General features: G+C 38.4%; 1 protein-coding gene across 1 annotated transcript in view; it reads right to left on the bottom strand.

The window, feature by feature from the left end:
- Nucleotides 1-2,792: 2,792 nt before the first annotated feature.
- CSRNP3 (cysteine and serine rich nuclear protein 3) overlaps nucleotides 2,793-12,673 on the bottom strand; it is a gene marked incomplete at its 3' end in the record, with an annotated part of 79,718 nt that continues 69,837 nt past the window's right edge. The window contains exons 4-6 of the mRNA XM_084264452.1: nucleotides 11,886-12,145; nucleotides 5,299-5,595; nucleotides 2,793-3,836 (exon numbers count right to left, since the gene is read on the bottom strand). Of these exons, the coding sequence (XP_084120578.1) occupies nucleotides 2,793-3,836; nucleotides 5,299-5,595; nucleotides 11,886-12,145 (1,601 nt within the window). The remainder of the gene's footprint in view (nucleotides 3,837-5,298; nucleotides 5,596-11,885; nucleotides 12,146-12,673) is intronic.

Genomic DNA, 12,673 nt, shown 5'->3' with positions numbered 1-12,673 from the left:
CCAGAAATTTGCTACTTTAAGCAAAGGAAAATAGTGTAGCCCAAGTTCTTTATATAGTGACTGCCTTCTCTACCCTGTGCATTACAAGCTACTGCTTGTTATCCCATGCTGCAAGCTTTAGAGAATTTAGCTGTATTCAAAGCCGATGCCCCAATGGTGTGGTGTTTATGAATCTTAACTAGTCAGAAATGTATACAAATGCTAATACTAAGGAGGCCTTGGGTCTGAAGCCTGTTCCAATGGAAATATTAAATAACCATCATCACAGTATTATAAAGCTAGCTGAGGTGTATTTTGTAAGGTTAATCATTTACTGTGCTTGCTAGTATGATTAAAGATACTTTTCATGTGAAAGCACAGGAGCCGAGAAAATAATTTCTTATTGCTCAGTAAGGGGGTGAACAATGAAACAAAATGTTTCACATACCTTTCCCCTGAGAGAAATACCCTGGTAAAAGTGTGCATGATCCTCCAGTAGCCAACACCCTAAAAAGTTAAAAAGCTGCTACTGTCTGAGTTCAAATAGAAGGGATTTGTGCTTTTGGTGCTGGTGTTGAGTGAGAGTGCCAAATTTAAGCCTGCTGTTAATGCAAGATACCTATATAAACACTTGTTACATTTGCCTGTAGAATATCTTGAGCAAAATAATACAATTCTTAAATTCAGATCTTTATGAATTGACACGTTTCTCTTAAAAATAAAGATGGGTATTTGCTATATGGAATTGGAAAAGCTTACCTGGCTACTCGACCTTTAGAGAGATTAGAGGGAGCTGTGACCGAGAGGAACAAAGGCGAAGGAACTGCTGAGCCAGATAACCAACATGACTGTACTGTCCCAGGAGATGGAATATGTTCCAAGTGTGGAACACAGTTTCTAGAGAACTACAACTTTTCATTACAGTTCATATAAAACAGGTAGGACTTCTTGTGGAAACAAGTAAATAAAAAACCTTTCCAGCTACTACATGGAATAAAAATATTTTGCTAATTTAGCATAACAATGAGAAATCACTTTGCCCAGAGTTGATATAAAAACATTTAAGTCAGCTTATTTTTTGTAAAAAGCGTATTTTAAATCTGGCAGTTTTTCTACTGTACATGGTGTTTTAAAGAGCTTCTAACCAGAAGAGTTACTGTTACAGAGCTAAAATTTACACTGTGTTTACATGCATACTGTTAACCACCTAGATTTGACACAGATAAAAACTAAGATGCTGATCCTTCTTTCGACAAGACAGGTCTACATTTCAACCCACTTGATGTACAATAAATAAAATTTCAGTATTTGAAGAAGAAAACTGTTAAAATACATTTTGAAATCAAAATAAGGCAGTACAAAATGGTCAGTGTAGAGAAAAAAGGCTCCTCTACCTCCTTTTCTAGAAGAAAGCAAGGTTGGTTAATAAATTAAAGGTTGAGATACAGCAGGTATTTTAATTCCCATTTCATTTAACAACAAAAGGAGTACAAAGTAATGGATATCCGTATGATTCACAGGGTACTTTGCTTGCCAACTTTAGCAGTTATAAAATTCCTGGAGCTGTTTCATCACTGAATCAATCTACTGGTTCCTAATTAAACCAAATGACTTTGTAAATTACAGATATGATCAGAAGTCCACAATAGCCAGTCTCATATTTCATAAAAACTGCTAAATACTTAGGAAATCTAGACAGTTCCACATTTTTTACAATGCTTCATTTAAACTTCTCTGAGCAAGACTCTGCTTTTACAAATTACCTACTGGCATACTCATAAACTGGGTTAGGAAGAACATACAGGTTTTGTTACAGTGAATTTTAAGATCTTACATATACCTTTGAGTCTGGAGCTATGGCATTTCTCCAAAATAATTCACAGTTCCCACAGTTAATACAGTACTGCAAAATGGCACTAAAGTGCATAAGTATCTGAATGTTTGTTGGGCTAAAAAGGTGCTGTGCAAGCTTATGCTACTGCTTTGCCGTTATATACAATATCATTTTTCTTTGGGGAGGGGGTACTTATTCTGGAATAATGCCACTGATTTTAATTTGAATGGAGGATTGTCTACCTTTCGCCTTTCTAGAAGATGTAAATGCCCCCTTTCTGACTCTTCTGTTTGTCAAGATCAGTAAAAGACACTCTCAAAATGTGTTTCAAGATCATTTACGAGAAGTGGGCTTTCAAAAAAAAAAAACCACAAAACCCAAACCAAAGCAAACCCCCATGGTACTCCACATGAATACAGGACATGCTCTTTGTAACTAGCTATGGATCTTCTGCTCAAATGAACATGCTGTTCATTTTAATCAAAACATGAGTACTAAACTACCATAAATAAAATACATACAGTACAGAACAATTAAAACTTTTTTGTACAGTAGTTACTTTTACATTAAACTTACCATCTTTTCAGATATGTTGAAAATTAGGACTCTAAACATGATTATTTCAAAGTATCACTTTTAACAATCTTGCACAGGCCCGACAATCAAAAACACGAAGCTTTGATTCAGATAGCTTGGCAGGTTTCATACAGTTTGATAGGTAGGCTACTTTGAAATATGTTGGGCATGTTTTTTACTTGTGTTTTATTTTTATCAAAAGACAGTTTGATTATTTTTATTTAAACTTTTACATGAACTGTTTTTGTGCAATACCACTGCCAGTGTAGCTTGAGAAAACAAAGTATGTCTGGAACATTGACTGTAGTCCAAGTGTTGTCCTCCTCTTAAAAAAGTAAGATTCTAGGAAATCCAACGTGAGTCTGTTTTAATACAGGCAATCAGTCCTAGAACAATTTTAATATTAAACAGGTACTGTTTCTACCACTGGTGATTTGATGCACTCATCGTGCAGTCTGCTCTTTTCTGGGAGGGTTAGTGAATTCTCAGGAGGGTGCTCTTGTACACAACTGTCACCATTCAAAGCAGAAACAAAGCCATCTTGAGAAGAACCTTTTAAGTATGAGTGAAATTCCACTTGAGGGTGGCTTGGCCTATGCTCAGTGTATAAACTGTTACAGGGAGCAGAGCTATCACCTTCAGAAGATGAGCAGCAAACAATCACGGAGGGGTTTGCAGAAGGGTAATGAGGGCTGCTAAAAGTTTCCTCTGATTGCCGTGCGTAGTCAACAAACTGTTCTGAAGTCATGCTGTAAGGCACCAGAGAAAGACTACCGTTCTTGACAGCATCCCTTTCCGAGTAAGTCTCACCAAGCGGGTTAGCAGTGCCAGCAACATGGTTCTCTATTTGGTAATACAGATTTGAAGAGTTAGTATAGTATGAGGCATTTTTAGAGTGGTTTTCATGCACAGCAGTTCCATCAGAGTAGCAAAGGACAGAAGGGAGAGGCACCATATCAGCATGGGAGCCCATGCTTTCTACAAAATCGTCTGCTTTTTCTTCCTCATCATCTTCCTCCTCATCTTCCTCTTCCTCTTCATCATCATCTGATTCACTAGGGGCTAAACTCTGTGTGCTAGAATCTGTAACTCCACTACAAAAGCTACTCCCATCTTCCTCTTCCTCCTCTTCCCCATGGCAGTCCAAGTCCTCGGCTGCCTGAGAATGCATAACAGCAGCCGGAGGTTCTGTTTCAATCTCAAAATTTTCTGCAATTGAATATTCCACTGGGTGGGGTCCTGGACTCATAGAACTAGTGTGCGCACTGATCTCGCTGTGGCAGCCATTCAGTGCTGGAACTTGCTGCTCTCTATTTTTCTCCAATTCAAGTTTCATTATTGTGTGCAAAAAGTGAGTCCGTACACGGATAGGATTAAATTCAATTCTACCTGCTGTATTGCTACACCCTTCCTTAGTGCAACCGCATGGAAAAGACATACGATCCACCTTTTAAAAAAAAGAATAGAGATTAACAATACGTAGTGTAAGCCCCTGGCCATATGACAGAACCTAGAAAAATGCAACAGTGAAGTGGGATTCACTTGGAGAAGTACTTGTAAAAATATGTGAACCCGGGACGATAATTCAGAGGGTTAGCCCTGGACTTTAGCACTACTGCTAGGAACAGTGAGGCACCCATACATGCACCAATGTTGCAGAGTAGGAAAGGTATTTATGTTTCTGTTTTTACCTGACAGCATTACACAGTGGTGCAAAAACTAGGTAGCTTTTATGGATGTGCTACAGTTTTACTTCATGTTGTGCTCAAATCCAGGCAAAAGCCTTACCAGAAAGCGTCTTAAAAAGTTGGTAAAAATAGAAACCTATCGAAACAAAATTAATTCTATGTAAAAACCTTTACAAAGTTGCCAATGGGGACACCTGACCACAAAAAGTAAAACTCAACACTCAAACACATTTTAAAAGATATTCCAGTCAATTGTAGATTCAATGTTACAAGTTCAGACTGTGGGCAAAACTATTATTAGATAATTATCTAGTAACAGCCATCTTAAATTTCTGTGGCTGAAAAAAGTTTGAGTGAATCCACCAGTTCAAGTACAACAGATCAGATCTATGATTTTCATCTACGCTATAATACCTAAACATCAAATATGATGTAGAGGAGAACTATATAACACAATCTAGTCCATCTTCCCCACATGTGAAGATGAGAACAAGAACAACAAACAATGTATTATTTACAACAGCAGAGAAAGTTTAGCTTGGATATAAGAAATAACAAAAAATGCATTCAGAAAGAGATCAACTAAGCTGCAAAACAGCACCACAGGAATTAGTGGGAACATCTTTTAGGGTACATTTTGGGACAGTTACAGGTGTACATAGGGCATCATGCAAATGTACAATACAAACACTCTTTCAGTCGGCGGGGGAAAAAAGCCTACCTGCTCTATTAAAAGACTGCCTACGTGCACATTTATCATGCATTCATTTGAAGTGTCATGCACGTTAAATGAAGGACAGTACCACAGAGATTCAGTTATTATTACTCATTGAGTTGGGACTAGAATTCACATTTGGGCAGTATGTGAATTGTCTCTGAAGTAAAAGGTACTATCCCTTTTGCAATCTGCAGGCTACTCATCTACATCTTGTCTTCATCTACATATTTAGATAAAGGCCAAAGGGGCATATGAGGAGCAGAGTATTTGTATAACAATAACAAAAAAACCCCCTTAACAGTGTATGTGCCTAACCCAGACATAAAATAAAGATGTTTAAGGAGATTATTTGTATTGCACACTATATTCTATTAAATCTGGGCATTAAAAAAACTGGTTTGAGATCCACAAGTGTTTTTGTTTAATAATTAATAATACGTGCATGCACACACGTGCTTCCCCCCTCCCCCTGATAGTTAAGTAACAACAATATAGACATTTACCTGACATTTTATGCCTGCGAGACTGCAGGTGCAAGTTTCCGGATCACAGAACACCCGGCAGTCGCAGCCACAATCCTCCCTGGACAGGCGGATGGCCCGCAGCTCGTGTTTTTCTTCCACATCGATCTTCTTCACTCCAGAAGCTCGCAGCAATGCCCTTCGCTTTTTTGTCGGCAGGGGTTGTAGAAAGAAGTACTCATCTACTTCAGTGTTGTCTAGATCAATATCATCATCAGAAATGTCATCCAGCGTCAGGGTATTAGCTTCTTCAGATTCCACTGTACCGTTCTTTGTCATCTGTCGCATAGAACAATTAGCATGTTAGGTCCTTAAGCTATTCTCACACATGTGTCATAGATGTACATATATGTGTGATGCGTTAAGATCATGGCTTTAAAGCCATATGTACAAAACCTGTGTAACTGCCAGTAAGTTCCAGAATAGAAATGCAGGTGGGGTGAATGTTAATTCACATTTTACATGTGAATTAAATACACATTTTTTGTTTCACATGTCATGAAGCTAATTGTTCTCCAAGTTTCTAATTTCTTATCTGTTCTTTATGTCCTTTATCTTTTGTCATTGTTTGCCACATCTCATGCCTTTCTAAAATCCTAGTCTTTTCTATGTTGTTTCACAAGATAATTTTTGAGCCCTTAATTGATTCTACTTCCTGTTGCTGGGCACTCTGAAATTAGTCAGTATCTCTTCTGAGATAGTAGTTATACTACCAACATTGTTTCCGATTACGATGCTTCACAGACTTGTGAAACGGTGCCTTTCATTCACTACCCTTTTCCTCTTTGGCCTGACAGTTTGATGCTTGCACAGCTGATGTCACAATGCAGTATTTCCACTTCAGTCTCTGGGCATATGCCTATATTTGCTTCTTGAGTTGACAATTTTAAGCCTTCATGTCACTTTCTTCTGCCCCTTTCTACTTCCATTACTGCATGTTTATTTGCAATGCATTTCATGGTCCTGATGCACATAGCTCTTCTGAAGTTCTTTCTAGTCCCCTTTGGTCCTGAAAAGGGCCCATTTAGCTATGAGCTGTCACAGATTTTAGTACTTCACTAACAATTATTCTTAGGCAGTTAATGAATGAATAAACTTAGAAAAAAGGAAATAAGTTGTTAACCTCTTATGGAAGATCTTACGAGTTTTTAGAGGTGTCATGCTCCTTTCCTAGGGCTATGAATTTTTGAGCCTCTGTAGGTATAAGTATCCTGTCACTATATTTTTACTAATGTATAGTCTAGCTCTCAAATGTTTCAAAAACTGTTTCAAAATTAAATGGCTGTGAGCATCAAGCACAAACATCCAGTGCCACTTCGTAAGATAACACACTTTGCACCATATTCCTGCAACTCCCGTAACATGCAGACAGATATGAAGGAGAAAGGAGAAAAACAATTGCTGCAGTGAAGGAAGGTTTTTTTTCTCCATCCACAGCAGAACTCACTGGTCGTATCTGCCAGATACCACAACTACAGTCTCTATATAAGGTTCTTCTACAGAGAAAATTGCTTGGCAATCAAAATAATATCAAATGTTTAGACAAAATTCAGAGAGATTATCAAATTCACTAAATTTCCTCAATCTCATTACTCAGATTGAACATTGTACTACATAGCAAATGTAAACCAAGTACGGTTATAAAATGTATCTTATAGTAGACACTTTTATTATTGTTCTATGAAATAATTTTGCTAAAAATGGAAAACCAAACAAATGAAAAATCAGATTCCAAATGTTTACCCTGCTCCACGTATGTTCTCAACTGATGAAGTTGCTGGTTGACACTAGGTGAGCACTTTTGTGGAAAAAAAAAATGGTGCAACTATGATAATTACACATTGGTGAAGCCTCAAGGCTCATTTGAATTAATGGTTTCATCATGGGCATCACCTAGACTGCATAGAAATGCCCCCTGTGAATGCAATTTGAATGTTTCATACCTACAGGAAAACAGCCATCCAAATGCTTTCTCTGTTTTGCCCTATTTACTTGCAGAAAATTTCAGCTTGGCCTGTTACCCCAAAAAAATGTTTAGATGCCAGTTTCAAATACAGATAAACACTTCAGTCATAACTACCACTGCCTGTTTCTTGTGCATTTCAGTGTTTAAATATTTAATAATTATCACTACAAAAGGAACACTCCATTTTTCTGCTACTAAATCATACAACATTTTGGTTGGCCAAAAGCCCTTTCATCTCCATCCAGCTATGCTGCTTATGTGTATAAGAAAGCAGGCCTTAATCTTAGCCATTACCCTATTTCTGCTTTTATTACATTCCCAACTGTTTCATTTCCCCATTTATATTATTTTGGATTGTAACTGTCATTTATAGTGTTATTGAACTACTCAGTCATGAGCTCCTACTGACTGTTTATTCTGCTTTGTAATTGCAGTTCTGTGTTTGTAAAAACTGTTTAAGACAATCACAGAAAAACCCAGTAAAAGTCAGATTAAAAGCAATACTCTTCCCTTTGCAGTAGCAGAGTTGTGACTGGTAGTCCTTACATGCCACGTACACGGCGCACAGAAAAACTCTCCTGAGCCCAGTAATCACCCTTTCTGCAATTCAGGCCTGTGTTCAGCTCATGCAGAGGTCTCCTGCCACTTCCACAACTCCACTTTATTAGTGGTGTTGTTTCCTTCTCCTTTCAATGGCTTCTCATGCTCCTCTGTAACTGCAGCCTTCAGAGCATAGTGCCTGCATTTTATTTAGTGTTTCAGTTTACTTACCATGTCTCTTATCCCTGTAACATTCAAATCCTTTTATGTATAACTATGTATCACTCCTTCATCTTTCTACACATCCTCTCAAACTCCCTTCAGATTGCTTGCTTAGGCTGTTTTCTGTTACACATTTCACATTACAGTGGCTAGGAAAAGAGGGGGCAATAGCTCCTTCTGCCTGGCCCTGCACCAACCAAGAGATTATTTACACCTGGCATTTCAACGTATTAGTTCAGTAAGGTAGGAAAGACATTAGAAGTCATCCTTTTTTTTTTCTATAAAATCTACAGTGAGACACAGTTAAATCCCCAGAGTAATTAAACGCATCTTGAATTAGCACTCTGAAGCTGGTGGGAGGGAATAATCCACTGTATAACTCAGCCTGAATGTTCAAATCCAGAAAGGCATCCTTGATGTTTTTAATACATTTTTTTTGTTAACAGGGACAACTAAGTACAGTGTGCTTATGTTTGCTTGCCTTCCCTTTTTTTATATATATAAATATGTAACAAGAGAATGACCTAAGAATTCGGATTTTCTACTTTTATATACAGAAGGCTTAAAACACTCCTTATGCAGATCACTTACTAGAATTTAAAGTTGAAACTGGGGAAGGGGAAAAAAATCCACTCCCTGCTTCAGTAGTCATTTTAGAATTTTATTCAACAGCTATTTAATAAAAATTGGGGGGGGGGGGGGGGGGGGGGAGGGCTCTTGCCCATGAGGTGAACATTGTAACTGCTCAGGTAGAAAGGCACCTACAGAACAACACCAAAGCTGTCGTGCATTTCTTCTCCTCCTCCTGCGAATGTGAACTGCTTAGCTACACAGTGGGAGACCATGAAGGGATGGACTCCAGCCATGTGCTGAAAGCTGCAGGCATCCAGCTGGCTCAAAAAGCAAATGCCTGGGGACCAAGGATTAGACAGCAGTTTGCCATTTCAAGGCACCTCAGCTCCCGACTCCTTTGCTGGATGACTTCTTTGTCATCTCCTCTTGTTTTTTTCTCAATTTTGTCACACAAAGAACACATGAATTAATAAAATCAAAGGTTTGGGCTTTTCTCAAACAAGCAGTTAACTGGGAAGCTACAGAGGGAGGAAGATTATCAAGAACCAGCAAATAAATTTTCCAACGCAGACTATCAGGGGAACATTAAGTTCTCTTGACTGTCATAATATTGCTCATCTGAAATAAACTAGCTATGTAGATGGGTAAAATTTCTCTCATAAAGCTAAAGGTTAACGTCCTAACAACAGAACAAGGCAATGATTATGTGAAGCCTTTGGGTGAAATTCAACTCTGCAAAGCATCAAAAATTTAGGTTAGATGCTTCGCCTGCCCTAGCTGGAAATTATTCCTCACAATTTCTCACAAAGGCAACCAACTGCATCCACAGACCCAGGAGCCTTAACATCACTAGGGTCATGCTAATCATTTTAATACATCTTCATTTGAGGAGGCATAATAAGTAAGCAATAAGGACTATTCCAGCTAATGTATTGTGCTTACTCATAATGTTTTCTCAAATGACAGCATATTCAAGTAATGCCTACCTTGTACCTTTCATCTTGACATGATGGCTTTTATGTCCAGATTGCCATCACAGTTTTCACACTCGGCTGCTAACCAGTGCTTATGCCACTGTCAGCAGTGTTTACACCATAGGGCTGGTGCTAGATGGCAAAAGTGACTTGAAGATAATTTTAAAGTCTTTATCTCCTTTTAATTAAGAGAAGTTTCTTATCTGGTTCTTCCCTCTTAGCAAGTAAAATAATAAACAGTACCTAATATGGAGACTCAATTCCAATTTCTATGCTGGAGACTGCTTTCTACCTACAGACTCAGGTGACTTTGTTTGAGCAAACTGCCCTACATCCTTTTCTCATTTTCTTCATGTTTCTGTGCAGATGTCCCAATTAGTACATTTTCATTAAAGACTGTAATTGCTGACTTCAGAATGCTACAGTGTTTCCTTTTTGAGTTCATTTAGAAGCCAGGAGAATGACCAAGCAGCCTTTCAATCTCTATGATGGGCAATCAGCAAGGCCCAGTTAAGTAAATAAAATAAACTCAGTGCTTTATGGTGACAATTTGCTAATTCAATGAAGAGTCCTGGATTCATTTTGGGAAGGAAAAGTGCTTTTTTTTTTTAATCCCAAGTGTATAATCAGAGGTTTGAGAAAGCTGAGATTAATGGACTAGTTCAAAAAGGAACTTTTGTGTTCCCAATGTTTTTATACATGCTCTAAGAGTGAAAGCCAGTAAGATGTTACCATTTTTAAGCCACACTCAGGATTCTGAAGACCTAACCACAGTTTCCTAATATTTGAATTGAAACTTTGGAGTCAGTTTGCCAGTCCCATAGCATACTGGAAAACTATTCCCATATCAACTGCTGAGGATCAATGAAGAGAATCCCACCACTGCTGATTTAAGAGTAGGGGAAAAGACTTCTCTATTTGGTAAAAGAAAGCAATTAAAATTAGGACAGAGGGAGGAATGCAAATCAGGTTTCCCTTATTCACTGAATACTTATGAAGAGGTTTTGCAGGAACTTAACAGTCACAGCAAAGATTATCATCCACATAAACAATCTTCTTGCAAGAGGAGTGGAAAGTAGAGTCTGTGCCCTAAAAAGAGTGGGCTAGAGTGAAGTAAGTTAATGAAGCAGAGATCCATCCCAGTCAAGAGGAGAATTAAGAAAACACAAAGACTTTAATTGGTCTTTGTCCTGAGTAGGTTTCTGTTTGCTTTCATTACAACAGTTAAAATTTAATGGATTATTTAAGAATCTATTTAGCCATTCAAATAAAAAAACATTATGAGAGTGAAAGGAGTCATGACAATAGTATATACACTACTTCAGGAATTTGGACAGAGGACTCATGACCATAGTTCATGCTAGGGGAAGAGTGCTGAAAGGCATTTCTTAAACTTGGAGGGTGCCAGTTTGCTCTGTGCTGTGGTAGTATCTGAAACAGATACAGTATCACAAAGGGACTCTGGAGCACAGCAGTTCCATTACAGTTCAAAATATTCTTCACTTTCAATTACAGGATTCAACTGAAAAAGAGCCTACAATACATGTAACACAAGCCATTATGCAGGAAGCCTCTCATCTACTACTAAAACAAAACCATAAGTTTTTCTACCTATTTTAAAGAGGCAGAAGGGACACCTTCAGGAAGACTAGTCCCTTCTCGAGTCTCCTCTCCGCACATACACAGTTTCTTTCCTACACTTTATTGAAAAAGACAGCTTCAAAGCTATAGCCAAGCTGGGTTCTGACTAGCTAACCTGACACAGCCAGTTAATGTGTCTGACACATTTCTTCTTTAACACTGGAATCCTTTGGTAAAAAATTAAAGATACATGATCATACGGATTTGTACACTGAGAAAACAGTTACATACTATTACTGCTTCTTTTTGCCAAATTTGTTCAAGTTGGCCTAGAAAAGAAGCTGTTTCACCTTCTGTACTTAGGACCTATTACCATTCCCTTGTCTAATAGGGCACTGTGCACATGCTCAGAAGACTCAGTCTCATACTAGCACTTCCAGGCTTCTGCTGGACACCCTGTTCAGTGCTAACTCACAACCCTCTCTGCCTTTGTTTTCATCTCTGTAGAAAACAAGGTGTAAACAACCACCTCCCCATAAAGCACTTTGAGGTACACATCCAACAAAAATATGTCTTCAGTAAAATAAATGGGGGTGGGGAAGCACCATTGTTTCAAATGAAAATGGAGTTTCTAGAAAGGGATTGGTTTTGTTTCTCTGACACTGCTCACTCACATAAATAAGGCAGGGATCAAAGTTTTGAAAAATGTTTACCTTTAATTTTAGAGAATTGAGTTTTTCCTCCCTTAGATGCTCTCTTAGCATCTCTCGATGGAGCCTCTCCTGTTCCATTGCAAACTCTCCAAGTGTGTACTGGCGCACGCTGTTGTGGCGAGTCGACATTCCCAGGGTGCTCCCCCCCTGGCTGGGAACACTGGTGAAGCCTTGTCTTCTCGTGAAGTAATAAACAGTAACACAGTTAAAATGGACATTTTTCGTTCTTTTCCGCTTCTCTCTCTTCAGGATTGAAGAAGCTACAACAGATGCAGATTACAGTATGAATGGTAACTTGCAGTCATAGACTACATTTCCACTTGTGTAGTTCCATTTACCTTAACAATACCTGATGCACTAAGTTCAATGATGTGCAGTCTGAATGAGGAGATAACATTAGGAACATTTACCAAGGATGCAGAAGTCACTACAAACTGCTACAATCATGAACACTGTTGTCTACTTTAGAACAGAAATTCTTGGTCAGGTCAGTTGTGATTTCCCACAGCATTATGAAAAGGAAGCAAATAAATCCCAGCAAAAGGAGTTTCTTTTGTCACCTCAAAGGCAGCAATCCACTGACTTCCTCCTCTTCAACCCCCTATGAACTAAATGACGTTGCACATGACAGCAGTGAGGAGAACATGGGACTGGGCCTCTCAGTCTATGTACCTGTCCCTGTTCTGCCAGCAAGGCATAGCAGTAGAGATCTGTAACTACATCTTTAAAGCTCTAGATCACATTAGTAGAAAAGATTCCTTTCCCTTATAACCTAAACCACAATAAAT

Source organism: Gallinula chloropus (genome assembly GCF_964237585.1).
Source record: "Gallinula chloropus genome assembly, chromosome: 5".
Classification (NCBI taxonomy): domain Eukaryota; kingdom Metazoa; phylum Chordata; class Aves; order Gruiformes; family Rallidae; genus Gallinula; species Gallinula chloropus.
Note: the sequence above shows the minus strand (reverse complement) of the source record. Positions and strands in the feature narration are given on the sequence as shown.